Raw genomic sequence first — 17,725 nt, 5'->3', positions numbered from 1 at the left:
TAGAAATACTACATAAAGAGTCCCTCTGCCACCATAATACATCATCATTGTCTGATCATTGGGAACCTAGATATGGGGCCTTTACTGATTATGGGCAGTTTTCACATGGGGATGGACGGTGTTGACTCCCCTGGGCGACAGAGCTTCAGTCGCCCCCTTTGCAGTGAACTCACTTGGCAGCATTAAAAATTCAGAAACTAAAACAGTTTCTTCTTCCCTAATTTATCATAACAAACAGCCCCCTCATGGATATTTTATGAGCCCCCCCTCACACCCTATGGATTTATTAGATACAGCCCCCCTCTTATGTTGGCCCCAACAGCAGTTCTGGGCCCTGAAACTTGCCCAGTGGCCCTGGGGACAGAACACCTTGCATCATATTGAAATAAACAATGGAGTAAACATAAAAGTACAATGTAGATTTTCAGCAAATATCAATATGATGAAAGGAGCCCTATCCCCAGGTTGGTCCATCAGTCTCTGTAAAGAATAGGCAACATAGCTAGAAAAGCAGAAGTGATCTGATTTTTTTTTTTGCAAAGTACCACCACGCATGATCTCATGATGCTTCTGCCATTGTACTCCAATTAAATTTAAGTGAATGGTGCTGTGTTTCAGTTCAGTATTAGACACTTACTTCAAATGCAATATCTTTCCAGTTCACTCTGAAGAGGTAGATAGTGAAAAATGCAGACAGAAAAACTCCACAGAGGATCATTCCATACCACAGACCTTGATATAAAATGACATGGTTATCTATGAAGGGATTGGTCTACATTAATCAAAAGTAGTGTAGTTAGCCTCACAAATGTGCAGGGTGCGCCGCATTTTTGAATACTGGTGAACGGTCTTCAATTATTTGGTACATATCCTGCACTGCTCTGAAAGTGTGCACCATTTTCTTGGTGCACATTTAACACAGAGCATGCAACACAATTCTGACAAATCACTGTATTAAATGTGTCGCAAACTCTGAAAAAGACACCAGACACAGTGCAACCGTTACACAAAACTTAAATACAAGTACAAAGTATGACAAAACTGGCACAGCCAGTTTAATAGATCTGGGCCATTATGTCCATAAGCATTTTGTAATTAATCTAAGGCCAGATGAACATAGCCATATTGCATATACAATATACATACCGGCTGCAGCTGCCCTCCCCCAGGACTCACCACATGCTGATTGCAGGGATTTAGGTAATGCAAATGAAACTTATATAAACTACTGAAATGATGTAGAAATCTGATTCAGGAATTTTTAAAACCAGCATTGCATAGGCTATTGGAACCAGTCACTAGCCAGAAATGACATTCTTGGTGACAGGTTCGCTTTAATAACTGTCTTTATTATTTTTTTTCTACTGTCAAAAGGGCCAAAATCTTGGTGCAGTTTCCTGGTACACTTGAGACCAACAAAAAGTTGGTGCAAAGAACTAATAGACAGCCTTGAACTACGCCATATTCATCATCCAGTATCAGACACAGTGATGAATCTGGCACATCATAGGGCCTCCTTCCTGCGACCATAATGGGGACCATGAGATCACAGCCCTATAGAGGTCTACGGCACCCGGTCGCAGTGCGGTCAGAAGAATATAGGTCATTTCTTATATTTGAGCAGATTTGTGGCACAGATTTAGTTTTTTATATACTGTGACAGTACACCATGGAGCACATTTATCAAAAACCGTGCAAACTACACTATGTGCAGTTTGCCAGTGAAGTGTGTGCTAGATTTAGGATTTATGGAGCCGTGTTATTCATAAATCTGGCACTCCCTGCACTGTCCCAACAGAGTGCACCAACTTTTTTTTGGTGCACCTTTAACATAGGGCGTGCAAAACACTTCTTTCAGACTCTGCATGATAAATGTGGCTCATGGTCCAACTGTGCACCAATGTTATATGCAGAAATTTGTGTTGTGTTGGGTCGCGTCAGAAAAAATACCCTTTATGACCACCGTAGAAAGTAGATACGGCGGTCATTAGGGGTTAATTATGGTTTTTGTGGTACACTCCTAAATGCATATCCCCGTTGCCCTACTGTTGTAATGTATTTTTATACAATCATGTCAATTTATGGGGATAGGTTTTCATGCAATGTTGTATCCACTTAATAATTTCTTAGTAAATTAGTCTTGACACACACCTTTTAAATCATCCCACCCAGCTCTCAGACTACTCCAGTAATACCGGCCCAGATTAGCTGCAGCAAGCAGCTATACTACTTTTAAATAAGGGTCAGAAACCTAAGGAACTCCAACCATTCCTATCACTTTAATTTAAGGCGCTCTGGGTTTTCAGACACAGTTTATTTGATGAACCAAGGAAGCAGCATTGAACATTTTTCACTTGAAGTTTCAGAAACACTGAAATAAACAATTTTAATTTGAAGTTCCTGGAATGTGGAATTGAAAAGTTTCAATTTTAAGTCCTGGGAATGTAGAACTTATTCAGAAATTGTCAAAACCACATTGCATTGGATCCATGCCTTGTTATTCTTAAAGAATGTGGCCATGCTGGTCTTCCTTCTGCATTGTAGACTTCCTCCTGCTCCTTCTTCTCTCTATTGTTCTGCCACTGAGCTCTTAATGTGGGGTGGGAACTCCAGCAGTAGTGCCTGCACCAATGGGCGCTTGTTCTCAATTATGTTAGTCACTACCAGCCCCTGCATGATCCCCTATGTGCGTTCCCCGACGAGAATGCACAGCTGCCGTGATTCACTACCAGCGTGCGCCCGATGTCCTGCATCTGTTGCTTCCCCGATCAGGTCTGTCGGAGTTCACCTTCTTCTTCCTGGTGCATGTAAGTGCTTGGCTTGCAACACACTTTAAATGTTAGGTCCGCGGTATGTCCGAATCCGTCAGATAGTCCGACGGCCCGGCCCCCGATTTGTGTGGCATGCAAGCTGGCGCCGATGCGCCAAAATCTGATCGCGTGTGTCAAAAAACCATTTTAATTACCTGTCCCAGCGACGCAAAATGGAAATCAGGATGTCAGACAAAAGTGCTGTCCGCGGGACCCTTAGTAAATAAGCCCCTTTGTTGGGCACATACTATGAATACCTTATATCACAAAATAAAGAAATAGATAAATGATAAATAGGTTAAAGTTATGTTGAAGTATTTACACATATGTTCAACAATATACTAAACATGCTTTATACTACCACACTATTTTGGAATTACTTGAACTATGTGTGAATATGCGCTACATATTTAATTATGTCGGCATCTGCATCCAACCACATATCTAGTCACCTATTTATCAGCATTTGTGTTGGAAGGTATTCATACTATGTGCCCAACAATGTGTTTAACTTGTGCTTTGCTAGCACCCTGTGTTTGGAAATATTCACACGTGTCTCCAGATTCATAGGTGCTGTACCCGCCAAATACGGTACAGACCCAAAATGTGTAGTTCAGGTTTGCTCATCACTAGAAGGGACAGCTGGAAAGTGGTTTAGTATCGGGGCACACTGCCTATGTCACCTATCTGTTCCCAGAGCCTGCATTATAAGCAGGAGCGCTGATTTACTGTATTTTTCGGACTATAAGGCGCACAAAAAATCCTTTGATTTTCTCAGAAATCAAAGGTGCTCATTATAGTCCAGTGCGCCTTATATATGAACCGTACTTACAGACAACAGCTGCCTTGAACTGTGCACAGGTCTACCACCTGCTGGTCATTCATCCTTAAAATCAGGTGTGCCTTATAATCCGGTGCGCCTTATATATGAACCTAGATATTTTAGCAGGCATTTATTGATGGTGCTCCTTATAATCCAGTGCGCCTTATAGTCCGAAAAATACTGTACATGATGACAATTGATTATCTACAAGGTAGTACAAGGCACATTGGCAACTTATGTCAAAGAATGGCCAACCCCTTTAATGTAAGATACTCTCATTTTATGCATAATATTCCACATTCCTTTCAGAATAAACTATTAATAAATTATACCTTTTATGCCCTGCTTGGCTACAAACATAACAGCAGCAGCAACTGGTAGTCCAAGCATATAATAGCCAATGGCAAAGATAATAGCACCAACCTTCTGCCGTCCTATGCCTCGCAATACACCACTAGAAACACACTATAAGGAGAGAGAAAGAGAGACAATATATAAGTTTACTGATCTATTTAAAGATAATTTGCCTCCAGAAAATGACCTCTTTTTACGGACTAGAAGTTAGTTGTTTTACACAGTGCTCACCGCTTACAGCAGCAATATGAAATGCTACCAACTGCGGCAGTAAAGAGCGGGACGCTTGGCTCCAAGCACCAGGCTCCAACCCATCTGTTGCCATTACAGCCTCTCCTCCCAGGCCTGTCGTGTATTAGACTCTACCAAAAGCAGCTATGTTGCAACATGTTGCAATTCTGTAGTATATTGTATGAGTGATTAGACTCCCTAGGGTTGTAACACCCTTGGATGCCTAACAAATATACAAAAAAAATAATATTCAATAATGAGAAAAACAATATCAAGATTCTAGAACACCATAAAGAAAAAAGATGTTAGGTATCCCTATGTCTGAAAATTACTAATATTTTAAAGTTTAAAAATATTTATACTATACTGTTAACACTGTAACAGAAAATCTATCCAAATGTAAATGTCAGAAATTCTGATCATTTCTCTACCCATAAAAAATTGATTAAAAAGTGATTTAAAGGTTGTACAAAATGGTGTCAATTAATGCTGGTATTTCACTTTAGACCCAGGCTGCAATATTCAACATCAAAAGTCATCAAAGATGTTTGTAATTAATCTTTATTGATAATCCCTGTTCCCATGGCAACCCAACATTTTGAAAATCCCATTGTCACAGGAACAAAAAGAAATATTGTACCTGTTACAACTTATAAATTCAACATAAAGGGAACCTGTCATCATAAAGGTCATTTTTAAATGATGATAGGTTCCAATAGCTGCTTTAAAAAATGCCTTTGTCGTCAATCTGAATAATTCCAATTTTTAAACGTTTATTTTATATTACCTTTCTCCCTGCCAGCAGCATGTAGTCAGTCACAAGGAAAGGTAGGGGGGGGGGGGGGGAGTTCAAATGGCCTAAGTTTCCTTCTGCTAAATGCCTATTTCCCTCCCTCTCACTCATCACCCTCCCTCTCCCCCAGAACTTACCACATGCTGCTGGCAGTGAGCCAGTTAATGTAAAATAAACATTTAAACAACATTGGAATTATTAAAATTGCTGAGGCATTTTTTGGGAACCTGTCATCAGGTTAAAAGGTTTCCTTTAAGAATAAAGCTATAGAACCTATAATGTTAGTAACCTGGGGACTGCCTGTATATAGGTAAGGCTCAGTTCACACCTGTGTCTGAAAAAAAGACACTGACTGTCTGCCGAATGCAGGTGAGAACTGAGCCATAAAACTAAGAATACTTCTCTACTTTACTTACAGCAATACATTCAAATAGGTGGAATATGAGATATACAGGAATAACATCAGATACAAGAGCAGCTATGTCACTATAAAAAAAAAAGAAAAAAGTTAAAGAACTAACAATATATTAACTTTTCATTCAGAAAATAATTATTGGGAGACATATGATTATAAAATATGTATCAAAGAGTTGTCACAGCAAAGCCATTATATTTATAAATGTTATAATAACCAAGAAATATGTTTGGTAGTGCAAAAAACTGTTACATAAAACCATATTCATTATAAAAGCAGAGTAAAGTGCTTCTCAAAGCTAAAGTAGGGGAAATATTTAAATGCTTTACGTTTCTATTTGTTCTTACATCACTATAGATACTGTTAAGAATACCTAAAAGAAAAAATACAGAAAATATGCATAACAAAATAATATCCAATATCTTCCTCTCCTCACATACCCCTATCCCTATAACCTATTTTATTTAGTATTACAACTAAATAGAATGAAATATTCATGAATGACCATATCTCCTGCAAAGATAATGCGGGTGGAAGGATAAAAGATGGTTAAGCCCCACCCCTTTTCTAAGGCCCTCCCCCTGCCAGCTAGCCACCTACCAAATAAATGACTGATTTGCAGGATCATTTCTAATTTTATTTTATTTTTTGTTCCAATCCCTAAGTACCAAACTGTTAATCAATTATTTCTTTCTGGGCTAACCGTATTTTAACAAACGTATAATTATGTAAATTCATTTTTCACATATTTTGATAACCCATGACACTTACCCATCACTGGTGAAAACATATGAAAATACATTCTTTAAGGATGCAAGAAGAATTATGTCAATGATGATGAAAATTGCTGTAAAGAACAAATATATTGTAGCGTTAAATATGATCTGCGAAATCTATAAACTTCACAGTTTGGGTACATGATATATCAATCATTTTATCACCTTATTTCTGATTTCTCAACTTCTGAATTTCATATTTAGAGTTACATTTTATTTTCCTTATCATAAATACTTTGAAAATGAATTGAAACACAAAACAGGTGAGGTCCATGATTACACATGCCTGGAGGTCATATATGTTTCCTCTTGTGTTATAAGGGCACTGTGGTATTTTCCCATGTGTTATGGACTTGTTTTTGTGTATCTACGGGGCTCTTTTTTATTTCTTAAGTTCTGTTTTGAAATTCCTTTCCATCGTCATATTTTAACATAATAGGGTCTATTATTGAACATAATGCTCACCAGGAACAGACTTGTTCATTGCATAAAACCCAATGCAGGGTAATCAAGCTGTCCTCCAAAGGGAAGCAGATAGCACCATAAAAAGTTAGCCATGTAAAACATTGCTGCCACTCAACTCCCAAATAAAAAACAGGAGCCAGGGAAGGAATTCTCAAAGACTAGAAAAATTGGCAGTATAGAGAGCTAGGAAAGCTGAAAGCTACTTAACCACTAGTGAAATCAGAATATCACAAGGAATACTTGTAGTTTGTTAAAAAGATAACTCTTTAATTGTATCCATTAACCCCTTCAGGGCTCAGCCTATTTTGCCCTCTAGGACACGGCCCCATATTTCAAATCTGCCCTGTGTCACTATAAGTGGTTCTAGTTTTGGAATGCTATAAGATATACAGGGGATTTTTAGATTGTTAGATTGTTTAGAAGTTCTAAACTTTTGAAGCAGATATTCATAGAACCCAAATTAATTCATAGCTTACACTTCCCAAATGTCTACTTTATGTTATCATGGTTTTTCAAGATTCCAAGAATAATCAATTTTTGATAAGATTTTTTTTTTTATTTTTTTTTGGCCATTCACCATACTATAAAAATAATATATTTTTATTCTATGGATTGCCACAATTACAAAAATACCTCATTTATTTAGTTTTTTTCCAAATTTTCTGAATACAAACTAATTTGGAGAAAATGTTGTTAATTTTACCATCAACGTCTTTTCAAATGCATAACTTTTTACTTTTTGACTGACAAATTTGGTTAAGGGCTTATGTTTTGCAAGAAGCCTTGTTCGTTTTATTGGTCTTATTTTGGAGCAAGTAACATTTTTAAAACACTTTTTAGAGCATTTTCTAAAGGGTATTAATTAAAATTTTAAGTAAATTCACATTTTTATTTTTCAGGGTTCACTAGGCGGGTTCAGTAACAATTTTGTTTTATTATACAGATTGTTACGGACACAGCACTACCAAATTATGTGGGTTTTTTTGTGCATTTGTTTTTTTTTTTTTTTACTTTATTAGGTGTTTTTATGGGAATTATATAGGGGCTTATATTTTTGTTTATTTATTTTTTATTTATTTTAATGTTTAAACTTATTTCTTTTCTTTATACTAACTTTTCTTTATACAAACTCTGTTTGCTGGTTCAAATCCAATACACTGCTCTACAATACTAATTCTTGTAGAGCAGTGTAAACCCTTTGCCATGTTCAGACAGTTTACAGTCAGACCCGTAAGGTGTCAGCCCTGGGGCACTTGGCAGACCTCGGGGCTACCCAGAAGAGGATCTGATCCCCCAGTAAGCGGCACGGGGGATCCGATCCCTAGTGGAAAGACCCCTACAACCCCCGATCATGCTTGACCACAGCATGTAAGGGGTTAACACCTGCAAGTGGAGTCAGCTCTGATCGCGAGAGTTAGAGCACCGTGTGAGCTGTAATATATTGCCAACACCCGCTGCTTCTGGTCTTATTTTATTCAAATATTAATGAGCTATATTTATATGTGATGTCACAGGTCAGTGAAATAGAGGTAATGTTCATTGTAGAACCGCTGCCATCGTTTCATGAGTCATTGGTACCTGAATATCCAGATCCATTTTTGCAGGGACCGTTTTACATATCATAACAATGTCTTATTCATGACATGCAAGACTATTTTTTTTTTATAGAACTTACAGACAATTTGCAAAGATATCAAAAAATTAACTTTGACATTTTCCCCTTAAAGTTTTTTTATATAAAGCAGTCAAATTGAATTGAACTTTGACCAAAATATGTTTATAATATGTATAGCATCAATCCATCTCCCTTCACCAGGTTTAGCTGCAGATGCAGAATGTGTATATATTTCTGCTAACTGTAATCTCGGTTTCCCTGTAGCTCCTTCTCCATTTTGCCATAAATCGACAGGTTGGTTAGGACCTTCTTCTAATGCCAATATCCTCTGAACTTGAAACCCTTTAATATTTCATCAGGATTGTGTTTCAAGGTGTCACAGAACTGGATATATCCAATGCTGTATATAAAAATCACATATTTACTGCAAATTTAACAGGGGATTTCTCTGGTTCTGTGACCATGAGAAACACAATCCTAATGTGACAGGGGAGATTCTCCTCTTTGATATGACACCAAAGCTTAGTTCAGAAGATACATTTGAAGTGGGCCATTGTAATGACGTATATACACACGCTGTCTGTATGAGGTATATACAGTTAGTGCAGTGATGGCGAACCTTTTAGAGCCTGAGTGCCCAAACTTCAACCAAAAGCCACTTATTTATTGCAAAGTGCCAGCACAGCAATTTAAGCAGTAATTTATTTCTCCTTGTTATTTGACAACTTTCAATCGTTCAGCCTCCTAAAGACACCAATGCAGTTGAAAGGAGGAGGGCAAATTCGCCTATCATTGTAGGAAAATTCTGTAAGAAGATTCTTTGAGTCCTGTCTGGTGAACTTCATTCTGGGGTGATGGCCTGAGTGCCCACAGAGAGGGCTCCGAGTGCCGCCTCTGGCACCAGTGCCATAGGTTCGCCACCACTGAGTTAGGGCATATATATAGGTTTATGACAATTGTGAAAGGCGTTAAAGCAGATGATGGATGTCAGTGATGTGTCAGGCCACTGCTGACCTGATAATGATGATCTATTGGTCCATTTGATTAATTGTGTACTACATCACAATACATTTCATACCATTGACTTAATATAAACTTTAATATAAATTGAAAATGTTTTATTGTGGATTATCATAATGCAATGGAGTTGAGGGCTTTTTTGAAAATCTGTATAAAACTGTGTTTCCACTAGGCTGCAAATTCACAGGATTTTACAATGTGCAAGGGGAACTTCCTCCATTCATTGTGTGTTAGTGTGAGGGGGGAGTTCTAAGAGAGAAGAGGGGGAGACAGTGTGAAAGCCTGTCACGGTTACACCCGCGATCCTCGGTACGGATCATGGGTGCACCTGTGCCTGCTGCCGCGGTCCCCGCTCCCCCAGCCCTCACTTACCTCTCCTGGCTCCGGCCTGCACTCTGGCTCCCAGCATGTAGGCCGCATGCTTCTTCCCTGCAGTCGTGTGCTCCCGCCACTAGGGGGGGGGGGACGCGCGCGGACTTCTCCCAGCCTTAAAGGGCCAGCATCCTCCTTATTGGCTCTTGCATTCCCTGCTCGGCTATATAGCCTGGCGACTCCCAGCATCCTCTGCCGGATCTTCATGTCTTGTTACTGAAGAGAAAGCCCTCCGTGTTCCTGAGCGTTTCTATGCGCCTCCGTGTTTAGTGATTCCCGTGTTCCGTGGTGTCCCGTGGCGGTCCTGGTGTCCTGTGGTGGTCCTGGTGTCCTGTGGCGGTCCTGGTATCCTGTGGCGATCCTGGTATCCTGTAGCGATCCTGGTATCCTGTGGCGGTCCGGTAATCCAGTAGCCTTCCGAGGTCCAGCCTGCCATCCGAGGTCCTGCCTGCCATCCGAGGTCCTGTGGTCCTGCCATCCGAGGTCCTGCCATCCGAGGTCCTGTGGTCCTGCCATCCGAGGTCCTGCCATCCGAGGTCCTGTGGTCCTGCCTTCCGAGGTCCTGCCATCCAAGGTCCTGCCATGCGAGATCCTGCCATTCGAGGTCCTGCCATCCGAGGTCCTGTGGTTCTGTCATCCGAGGTCCTGCCATCCGAGGCCCTGTGGTCCTGCCATCCGAGGTCCTGTGGTCCTGCCTTCCCGTGGTCCTGCCTGCCCCGTGTCCCTACCTTGGCTGCCACCGTGGAACAACCTGGTGACTCCCCGCCGCAGCAAGACCATCTGCGGCTGGCTCTGGCGAAGACCAGGAGTTCACTTAGACTCCGCTCCCGGGTTGCGGCTAGTATTGTTATCCCCCGTGGTGGTCCAGGGAGTCCACTGACTATTCCCCTGAGATTGTGACAACAGGCTTGATTTTAAAAAGAAAGAGTGCAGGGATAACAAATATAAGAAGATTACCACATTCATGGTGCCTGGATCTACAGAATAAGTAAGTGTTCCTATTTTATTATGCTTGATTTTGATGTTAGATTTCCTTTAACTCCTTAAAGGGGTATTCCCATCTGGGCATTTACTTTTAATTTAATTAATTTGCCTTATGTAAAGATTTCTTCAATTGGATGTTATTAAAAAATGTTCCTGTGTGAAGATAATTTCTCATAAATGTAATCATCTTGTCCCTTAGAAACAAGATGGCTTCCTCAATTATGACCACCTGCACTCTGGCAGTGGTGGCCAGACATGAACTATTCAGTACTGCCTGACCACCTTGATTCAGCGTTCATTACCACAGATGAACTACCAAACATTTCATATAAATAAACTTTTTTTTTTTTGTTTGTGCAATCACTACAGTAGAGGTGGTCGTATCCAAAGACACAGTCTTGTTTCTAAGGGACCAAATGACTACATTTATGAGAAATTATCTTCATACAGGTGAACTTTTTTTAATAACATGTAATTGAAAAAATGTAAATATATGGCAGATTAATTAAATTGAATTTGAATGCCCAGATGAGAATACCCCTTTAATGATCAGGTCCTTTTTTTGTTTAAATTTTTTTAATTTTAATTTTTCACTCCCCACCTTAAAAAATCTATAACTTTTTAAATGAGCTGTGTGAGAGCTTGTTTTCTGCGTAACAAGTTGCACTTCATAGTGGCAGTATCTAATATTTCACTGGGAAGCAAAAAAAAAATTCCAAATGCAGTAAAATTGGTGAAAAAATGCATTTGCAACATTTTCTTGTAGGCTTGGACTTTTTACGGCTTTCAAAGTGCGCTCCAAATGACATGTCTTCCTTATTCTATAGGTTGATATGATCACAGGGATACTAAATTTATATATTGTAGGTTTTATAATGTTTTTATACATTTACAAAAATTCAAACCTCTTGTACAAAAAATAATTCTTGATTTTGCCATCTTCTGGCGCTAATAACTTTTTCATACTTCTGTGTATGAAGCTGTGTATGGTGTCATTTATTGCAAGATGAAATTACGTTTTCAATGTTTTTTCCAATATTAGGACTGCACAACCATTTTATAAAATTTTTTATATGCTGCAGAATGGCAAATAAGATAGATTGGACATTTTAGGATGAATTTTAGGATGAATTTTTAAAGTTTATTTATATCTATTTCAGTTCTAGGGAAAGGGCAATTAGAATTTTTATGTTTTATGGCAGTATATGGGGTTTTAATGATCATGCATTACAATGTGCGACTGGCACATTGCAACAAATGATTAGATGCTATACAGCTTTGGGTCTGAGGGTGCGTTCACACGTTGCAGTTAAAACTGCATCGCAATCAGCTTTGAGGAGGTTTTAGGTGCAGTTTTGTCAATTGAACAGGTGAAAGACATGAACTGAACAAGTGAATGACATTTGTGAAGCAGGTTTCCCTTTCAAAATCAAATTCACTTGTTCAGTTCATGTCTTTCACCTGTTCAATTGACAAAACTGCACCTAAAACCACCTCAAATCTGATTGCGATGCAGTTTCAACTGCAATGTGTGAACGCACCCTTACAGAGACCCAAGGCTGTCATAGCAATGGATCCTTGATCGTTGCTCCCTGAAGATGTCACAGGGTGTGACGATTGAAGCCAAGATGGCGGAGCGTGGCCAGCTTTTTACTGCCCTGGGCAAATGCTAGCACTGATCGTGGGAGTTACCAGTGGGTGTTTGCTGCAATATGCAGCAAACACTCACAGTGTATGGAGAGAGCTAAAGAGTTAAATACATTATAGTCAGCCCATAAATATATCCATATTTATGGGATAACAGCTTATATTCATAGGATAGTATGTAAAGCAAATGCAATTTCTCATCATTCAGTCCATTATCTGAAATAAAGGGAACTCTTAGAGCATGATACTGCCTGTGGATGTTAATGAGGCAAGTATATACCAGTGGCAATCCTTTGGGTTAGGAAATATTCTTACATACATTTATTTTATTGGATAAATACCTGTGATGATAAAAGCAAGCATCATGCATTTCTTTGCCTGCTCAATGTTTCCAGCACCAAGAGCATTGCCTACTCGTACACTGGTAGCCATACCTATACCATATGGAATCTGTAAAATTGTTTAAACCATGTGAATTACTTTCTTAACATCAAAAATAAAAGTGACATATATTTTTTTAAATTTATGTGCCACATTTCGCATTCCGTATTTTTCGGAATATAAGACACACCTTACTATAAGACGGACCCAGGATTTAGTCATACAAAATAAGGAAAAATATATTTGAAACCAATTAAAAATTCCCTATTGGTCACACACATGCACAGCACACACAGCTTTGCTACATCTATACATTCACACGTATCTCTGCTAGAGCCATTCACTCACATGAACACACTCTGCACTGATAAATTGATTCACAAATACATACCTCTACTTCATAACTATTACGAGCTGTAACTTCTTCCTTGACTTCTTTGGTCCAATTCACTGACAGCATTAAAGGGCTTAAAGGAAATCTACCATCAAAATAAAGCATGATAAAGCAGGGACCCTTACTCATAGACCCAGGCACTGTGACTTTGGTAATTTTCTTATATTTGTTATCTATGATCTCCTTCCTTCTAATATCAATTTATAAATATTTCTAACCTAAGAGGCTAACCTAACCCTAAACCTTTGGCTTTACAGGCTGCTGCATTGCCTCACTTTCCCCCTGCTTCCTCAGCACATGTGCAATGAGAACTTCTTGGTGTAATCTCAGTGGGAGGGAGCAGGGGGAGGGTGAGACAATGTAACAGTCTAAAGCCAAATCACAGAGGGTCTAGGATAGCCACTAAGGCTCATTAGCATAATTATAAAACTTGACTTTAGAAGGAGCGGTTCTGCTTCACCAAGGAAAGTATTGTACCACCAACAATCACTGTTTATTTGGAATTACAGGCATTTTTTCAGTTCCTGCTTTAACCAGTATGCTCTATTTTTTTCCAGAATGTAACAAAGTATACATTTGGCCACTCTTGACATTTATGCTATTTCTCAGACGAATTTCTTTTTTTATTTAGTCTAATAACGGTCTCTTTTACTTCTATAGAGACCCCTTTTAGTTGGATGTTGTTGGTTCACTTGCAAGAGCTTGCAAATGCCCCCCCTAGAATCAACTGAAGTCACATTACCTTGTTCATTGATGATAGCTTTTCAGATAATTGACCAATTAATTTTGAACCCTTCAGGGTGGGTTTACATGTTCAGTTTTTCAGATGTAGTTATAAATGTCCATCCCAAGAGTGGAGTGAAAAGAAAGGCGCAGTAACACCACTCTGATATGTTCTCACCCAATATGATCCACACCTGCTTTTGGCTTTGAAAACCGCATCTGAAAAACTAAACATTTGAACACATCCTAAAAAAAATAGGCAACTAGCTATTAAATATCTGTACCCTTTATCCAATTATGACAGGAATACCATCAAATTAAAGCTGACATAAAGGCTGGAAATATATTTTCTGTCTATGATTTCTAACCAGGCACAAAGAATCTCTCTCTGTTGGTATGTGATGATTATGAATATTTCAACTACTAAATATACCTGCTCAAACCCAGGCTTTGTGCCAGTAATAACCTTTATCCGTTTGATAGTGAATATTTGATAAATAGGTATGCGCCCCCCAAGAACAGAGATGTGATCTGACCCAACTGTTATTTTTGTAGTACTGTTCTCATTCTAAGTAGAAACTTTGAATAGGACCCCAAAGGCTCCTGGGCAGGGGAGCAACCACACCCTCTGAACCCCCTAAATTTACATCCCTGACTAATACTCTTACAGTCATGGAGATTACAAGTCTTCTCAAGTGCCCCACATAAATATAGAACACTACATTCACTTCTATGATTCCTTAGATTGCAGGCTTTAAAACTTATGGATATTGACGATTCTTTTGTGACCAAGCTGGCATATAAAGCATATGATCAACTTAATATAGTTCAGCTTGTTCCTCCTAAGCATCTCATTTCAATTTTAAAACATTTATAAATTACTAGCATAGCTAGAATTAATACCATGTATGCTATAGTAACCACTTGGTATATGACAGACTGTGCACCAAGTTCCACCACACTTATCAGACCTGTAAAAAGAAAAAAGAGAAGATGGAAGACACCTATGTAAAATAGATAAAATTGGGCAAATAGAAATCTTGTTGTTAACATGCTAGTTTGCTTATATATTTTAACTTTACACTCCTAGCTTTACTTCTCCTTTAACTCACCTACAAGGAAACTGCCAATTTCATATGTCCACCATTCTATGCACACCATGAGCATACTTGGCACAGCCAGAACTACAAATGAGTTCCAATCTTGTAAACACTCTTTAGACCAACCTTTAAATGTAACATTTAAATATTTTAAGTATTTAGTATGTAAGTAATACGGTATATGGTTTATAGTAGTTACACAAATATACTTGTAATTTATATTGCTTTGTTACTGTAAAGGGACTGGGACTTCGGGATGACAGATAGGACAAGGAGCCCTAAACTGAGCCCCTAAACTGTCACCTGCCTACTTGCCTCTGTGTATCCTAAGTGATACGGGACAACCACATAGATAATCTCTTCCTGGGTTTTTACGGCTTTTTGAGTGCACTCCAAATTACTTTCCTCATTTATTCTCTGGGGTTAGGGCTTGGGGATCTTTGTTTTGCCTTCTTCTGACACTAATAACTCTTTAACAGAGACAGAGGTCTGGATCATAACAATGATAGCGAATAATGCACAAAATCAAAAAGTAAAAAATCTAAAGCCAAGATAAAAAAAACAGAAATATCAATAGTATAGCAAATCAACAACAAACAGGAAGCTTAGTTAGAAATATAACTAGCAGAAAACTAGGTGTCAACAAGATCTATATAGACCCTCCGCCCCAGCTGACTGGACCAGAGTCCCATCCATCAGAGCAGGTTAACTATTGCTGAACCAGAGCTGAGCTTCAGAAAACTGGGTGTGGTGCAATGAGTCTCAATTCAGCCTGCAAAATAATGCACAGCGCACACGATGAAAAGTAAAACAAAAGCAGAAAAAGAAAATCAGTGCGACCTAAGCCACATTCTGCAGACAGAGGAAGATACTGGCACAGATGTTATAGTTACATATGTAAAATTTAAAAGTTGCTGTCTCCCATGTAGAAGATCTGTGGTTTGAGTCATACCACAGGCACTGCAACACAAGCAAACACAGAGAGCCATTCCCCTGCCAGGTAAGCTGCTGGGGCCCTCCCTTCCAGAGCCTTTCCCTGTAAAGGTTGTCAGGATGTGGTTGGTTCCTGCTGCAGGGAATCCAGGAGCCTGACGCCTCGCTGACACCAACTACACAACTGCAGGGAGAGTGATTGGCTATGTGTATCTACCAGTGTTTAACACAGTAGGTGAATGTACACATTGCCATACAGTTTAAAGGGAACCTACTGCCACGATTCTACCTATAAAGGTAGATCGGGTGGTAGGTGGATGAATGGGACGTGAGGATAGCCCTTTTAAGTTAATCCTCACGTCCCAGCTATCTTTTAGAAAACTTTGTTCCGCTGATATGTAAATTTTGTTAAGCAGCTACTGGGGTGTGGAGTAGCTGGACATGAGGCTACAAGTCGTGGCTACTCCACGCCCCAGTAGCCTATTTTCTCCTCCTACCATTTCATCTTTGGTAGGAGGAGAAGAACGCCGCAGAACGCTGGGTACTCGGACGAGGGCGCGCAGATTCGAGGAGCTGCGTGCCCTCGTCCGAATACCGAGCGTTCTGCGGTGTTCTTCACATGCACAGTAGCTCCAGCCTAGAAGCTGTGGCCGCGCAGAACGCAGGGTTCTCGGACGAGAGGAGCTGCGCACCAAAGATGAAATGGTAGGAGGAGAAAAGAGGCTACTGGGGAGTGGAGTAGCCGTCACGTGTAGCCTCATGTCCGGCTACTCCACGCCCCTGTAGCCGCTCTAAAAAGGGCTATCCTCACGTCCCATTCATCCACCTACCACCCGTTCTACCTTTATAGGTAGAATCGTGGTGGTAGGTTCCCTTTAAGGACTTCCATTATGAAAATATCATAGCTCTTCACTGGAATATTTTTTCATCAATAGGTATATGGCAAACATTCTCACATTTTCTTTGTGCACAATAACAGAATGTATTGATGGATGAAACAGGTGATAAAAATCCATAGTACCTCCCCAGGTATTTACATGAAGTCTCTTGACACGAATATACAGAAATAAGATCATAGCTTGAGAAAATTGAGCAATAGTGTTAGCCCATGCTGATCCTCTGTAAAAACATAGAAATTAAGTTAATTAACTTTCTTACTAAATGAATTGATGAAGCAACAGACACAGTATACAAAGTCCTAGCTAGACTTTTTTAGACTTGTGGCTAAAATTTAGCTTGCTGCCCTTGCCCTGTGTCCTTATACATTCTACTTAATTAGGCAAAGCTATTGCTAAAAAAACGTATGTAGATTCTAATTATTACTCTTTTTATGTTTTCATGTCTTGTACTATTTTGATACTGCAACAGCAACAGAGCATAGGATGCTAAAAATAAAACTTCTGCCATGCAGGCCAAAGAAATGGAATGACACTTCTGACGGAGTACTAGAGTAGTATAGCCAAATCCAATGTATATGTTTGCAGCAGATAATCAAGGTCATACAACTATGACAAAAAATAAAAGGAATATTGCACTTACATGACTCCAAGTTCCAGTTGAAAGAGAAATATATAATTCACTAGTGCATTTATGATATTTGCTATAATGCTTGTAATGATCTGTGTTTTAACAATTCCCTGCAAAACAATTGGAAATATGAGACAAAAGGAGCGAGGGATCCAGCAACCACGCAGGTATGAAGGAAAAAGGTATGTTAAAACTTCTATTTATTTCATCTTCTTAAAAAAGTGATAAAAAAGGTACCATAGAAAAGAAATTTGACGTGTTTCGAACTACAGTGAGTTCTTAATCATAGTCTAAACATAGTAAGTACATTGTTTCATTATAAAGGTTTGTTTAACGGAAGTAGACGGCAAATGAGTCACTCA

General features: G+C 39.2%; 1 protein-coding gene across 1 annotated transcript in view; it reads right to left on the bottom strand.

The window, feature by feature from the left end:
* Window positions 1-17,725, bottom strand: part of LOC140116595 (multidrug and toxin extrusion protein 1-like) — a 39,980-nt gene that overhangs the window by 2,617 nt on the left and 19,638 nt on the right. Inside the window, exons 7-15 of the mRNA XM_072133077.1 lie at window positions 17,376-17,473; window positions 16,858-16,955; window positions 14,916-15,029; window positions 14,707-14,774; window positions 12,647-12,755; window positions 6,198-6,273; window positions 5,428-5,497; window positions 3,966-4,098; window positions 638-732 (exon numbers count right to left, since the gene is read on the bottom strand). Coding sequence (XP_071989178.1) covers window positions 638-732; window positions 3,966-4,098; window positions 5,428-5,497; window positions 6,198-6,273; window positions 12,647-12,755; window positions 14,707-14,774; window positions 14,916-15,029; window positions 16,858-16,955; window positions 17,376-17,473 — 861 coding nt within the window. The remainder of the gene's footprint in view (window positions 1-637; window positions 733-3,965; window positions 4,099-5,427; window positions 5,498-6,197; window positions 6,274-12,646; window positions 12,756-14,706; window positions 14,775-14,915; window positions 15,030-16,857; window positions 16,956-17,375; window positions 17,474-17,725) is intronic.

This window comes from Engystomops pustulosus, chromosome 2, assembly GCF_040894005.1.
Source record: "Engystomops pustulosus chromosome 2, aEngPut4.maternal, whole genome shotgun sequence".
NCBI classification, from domain to species: Eukaryota; Metazoa; Chordata; class Amphibia; order Anura; family Leptodactylidae; genus Engystomops; species Engystomops pustulosus.
Note: the sequence above shows the minus strand (reverse complement) of the source record. Positions and strands in the feature narration are given on the sequence as shown.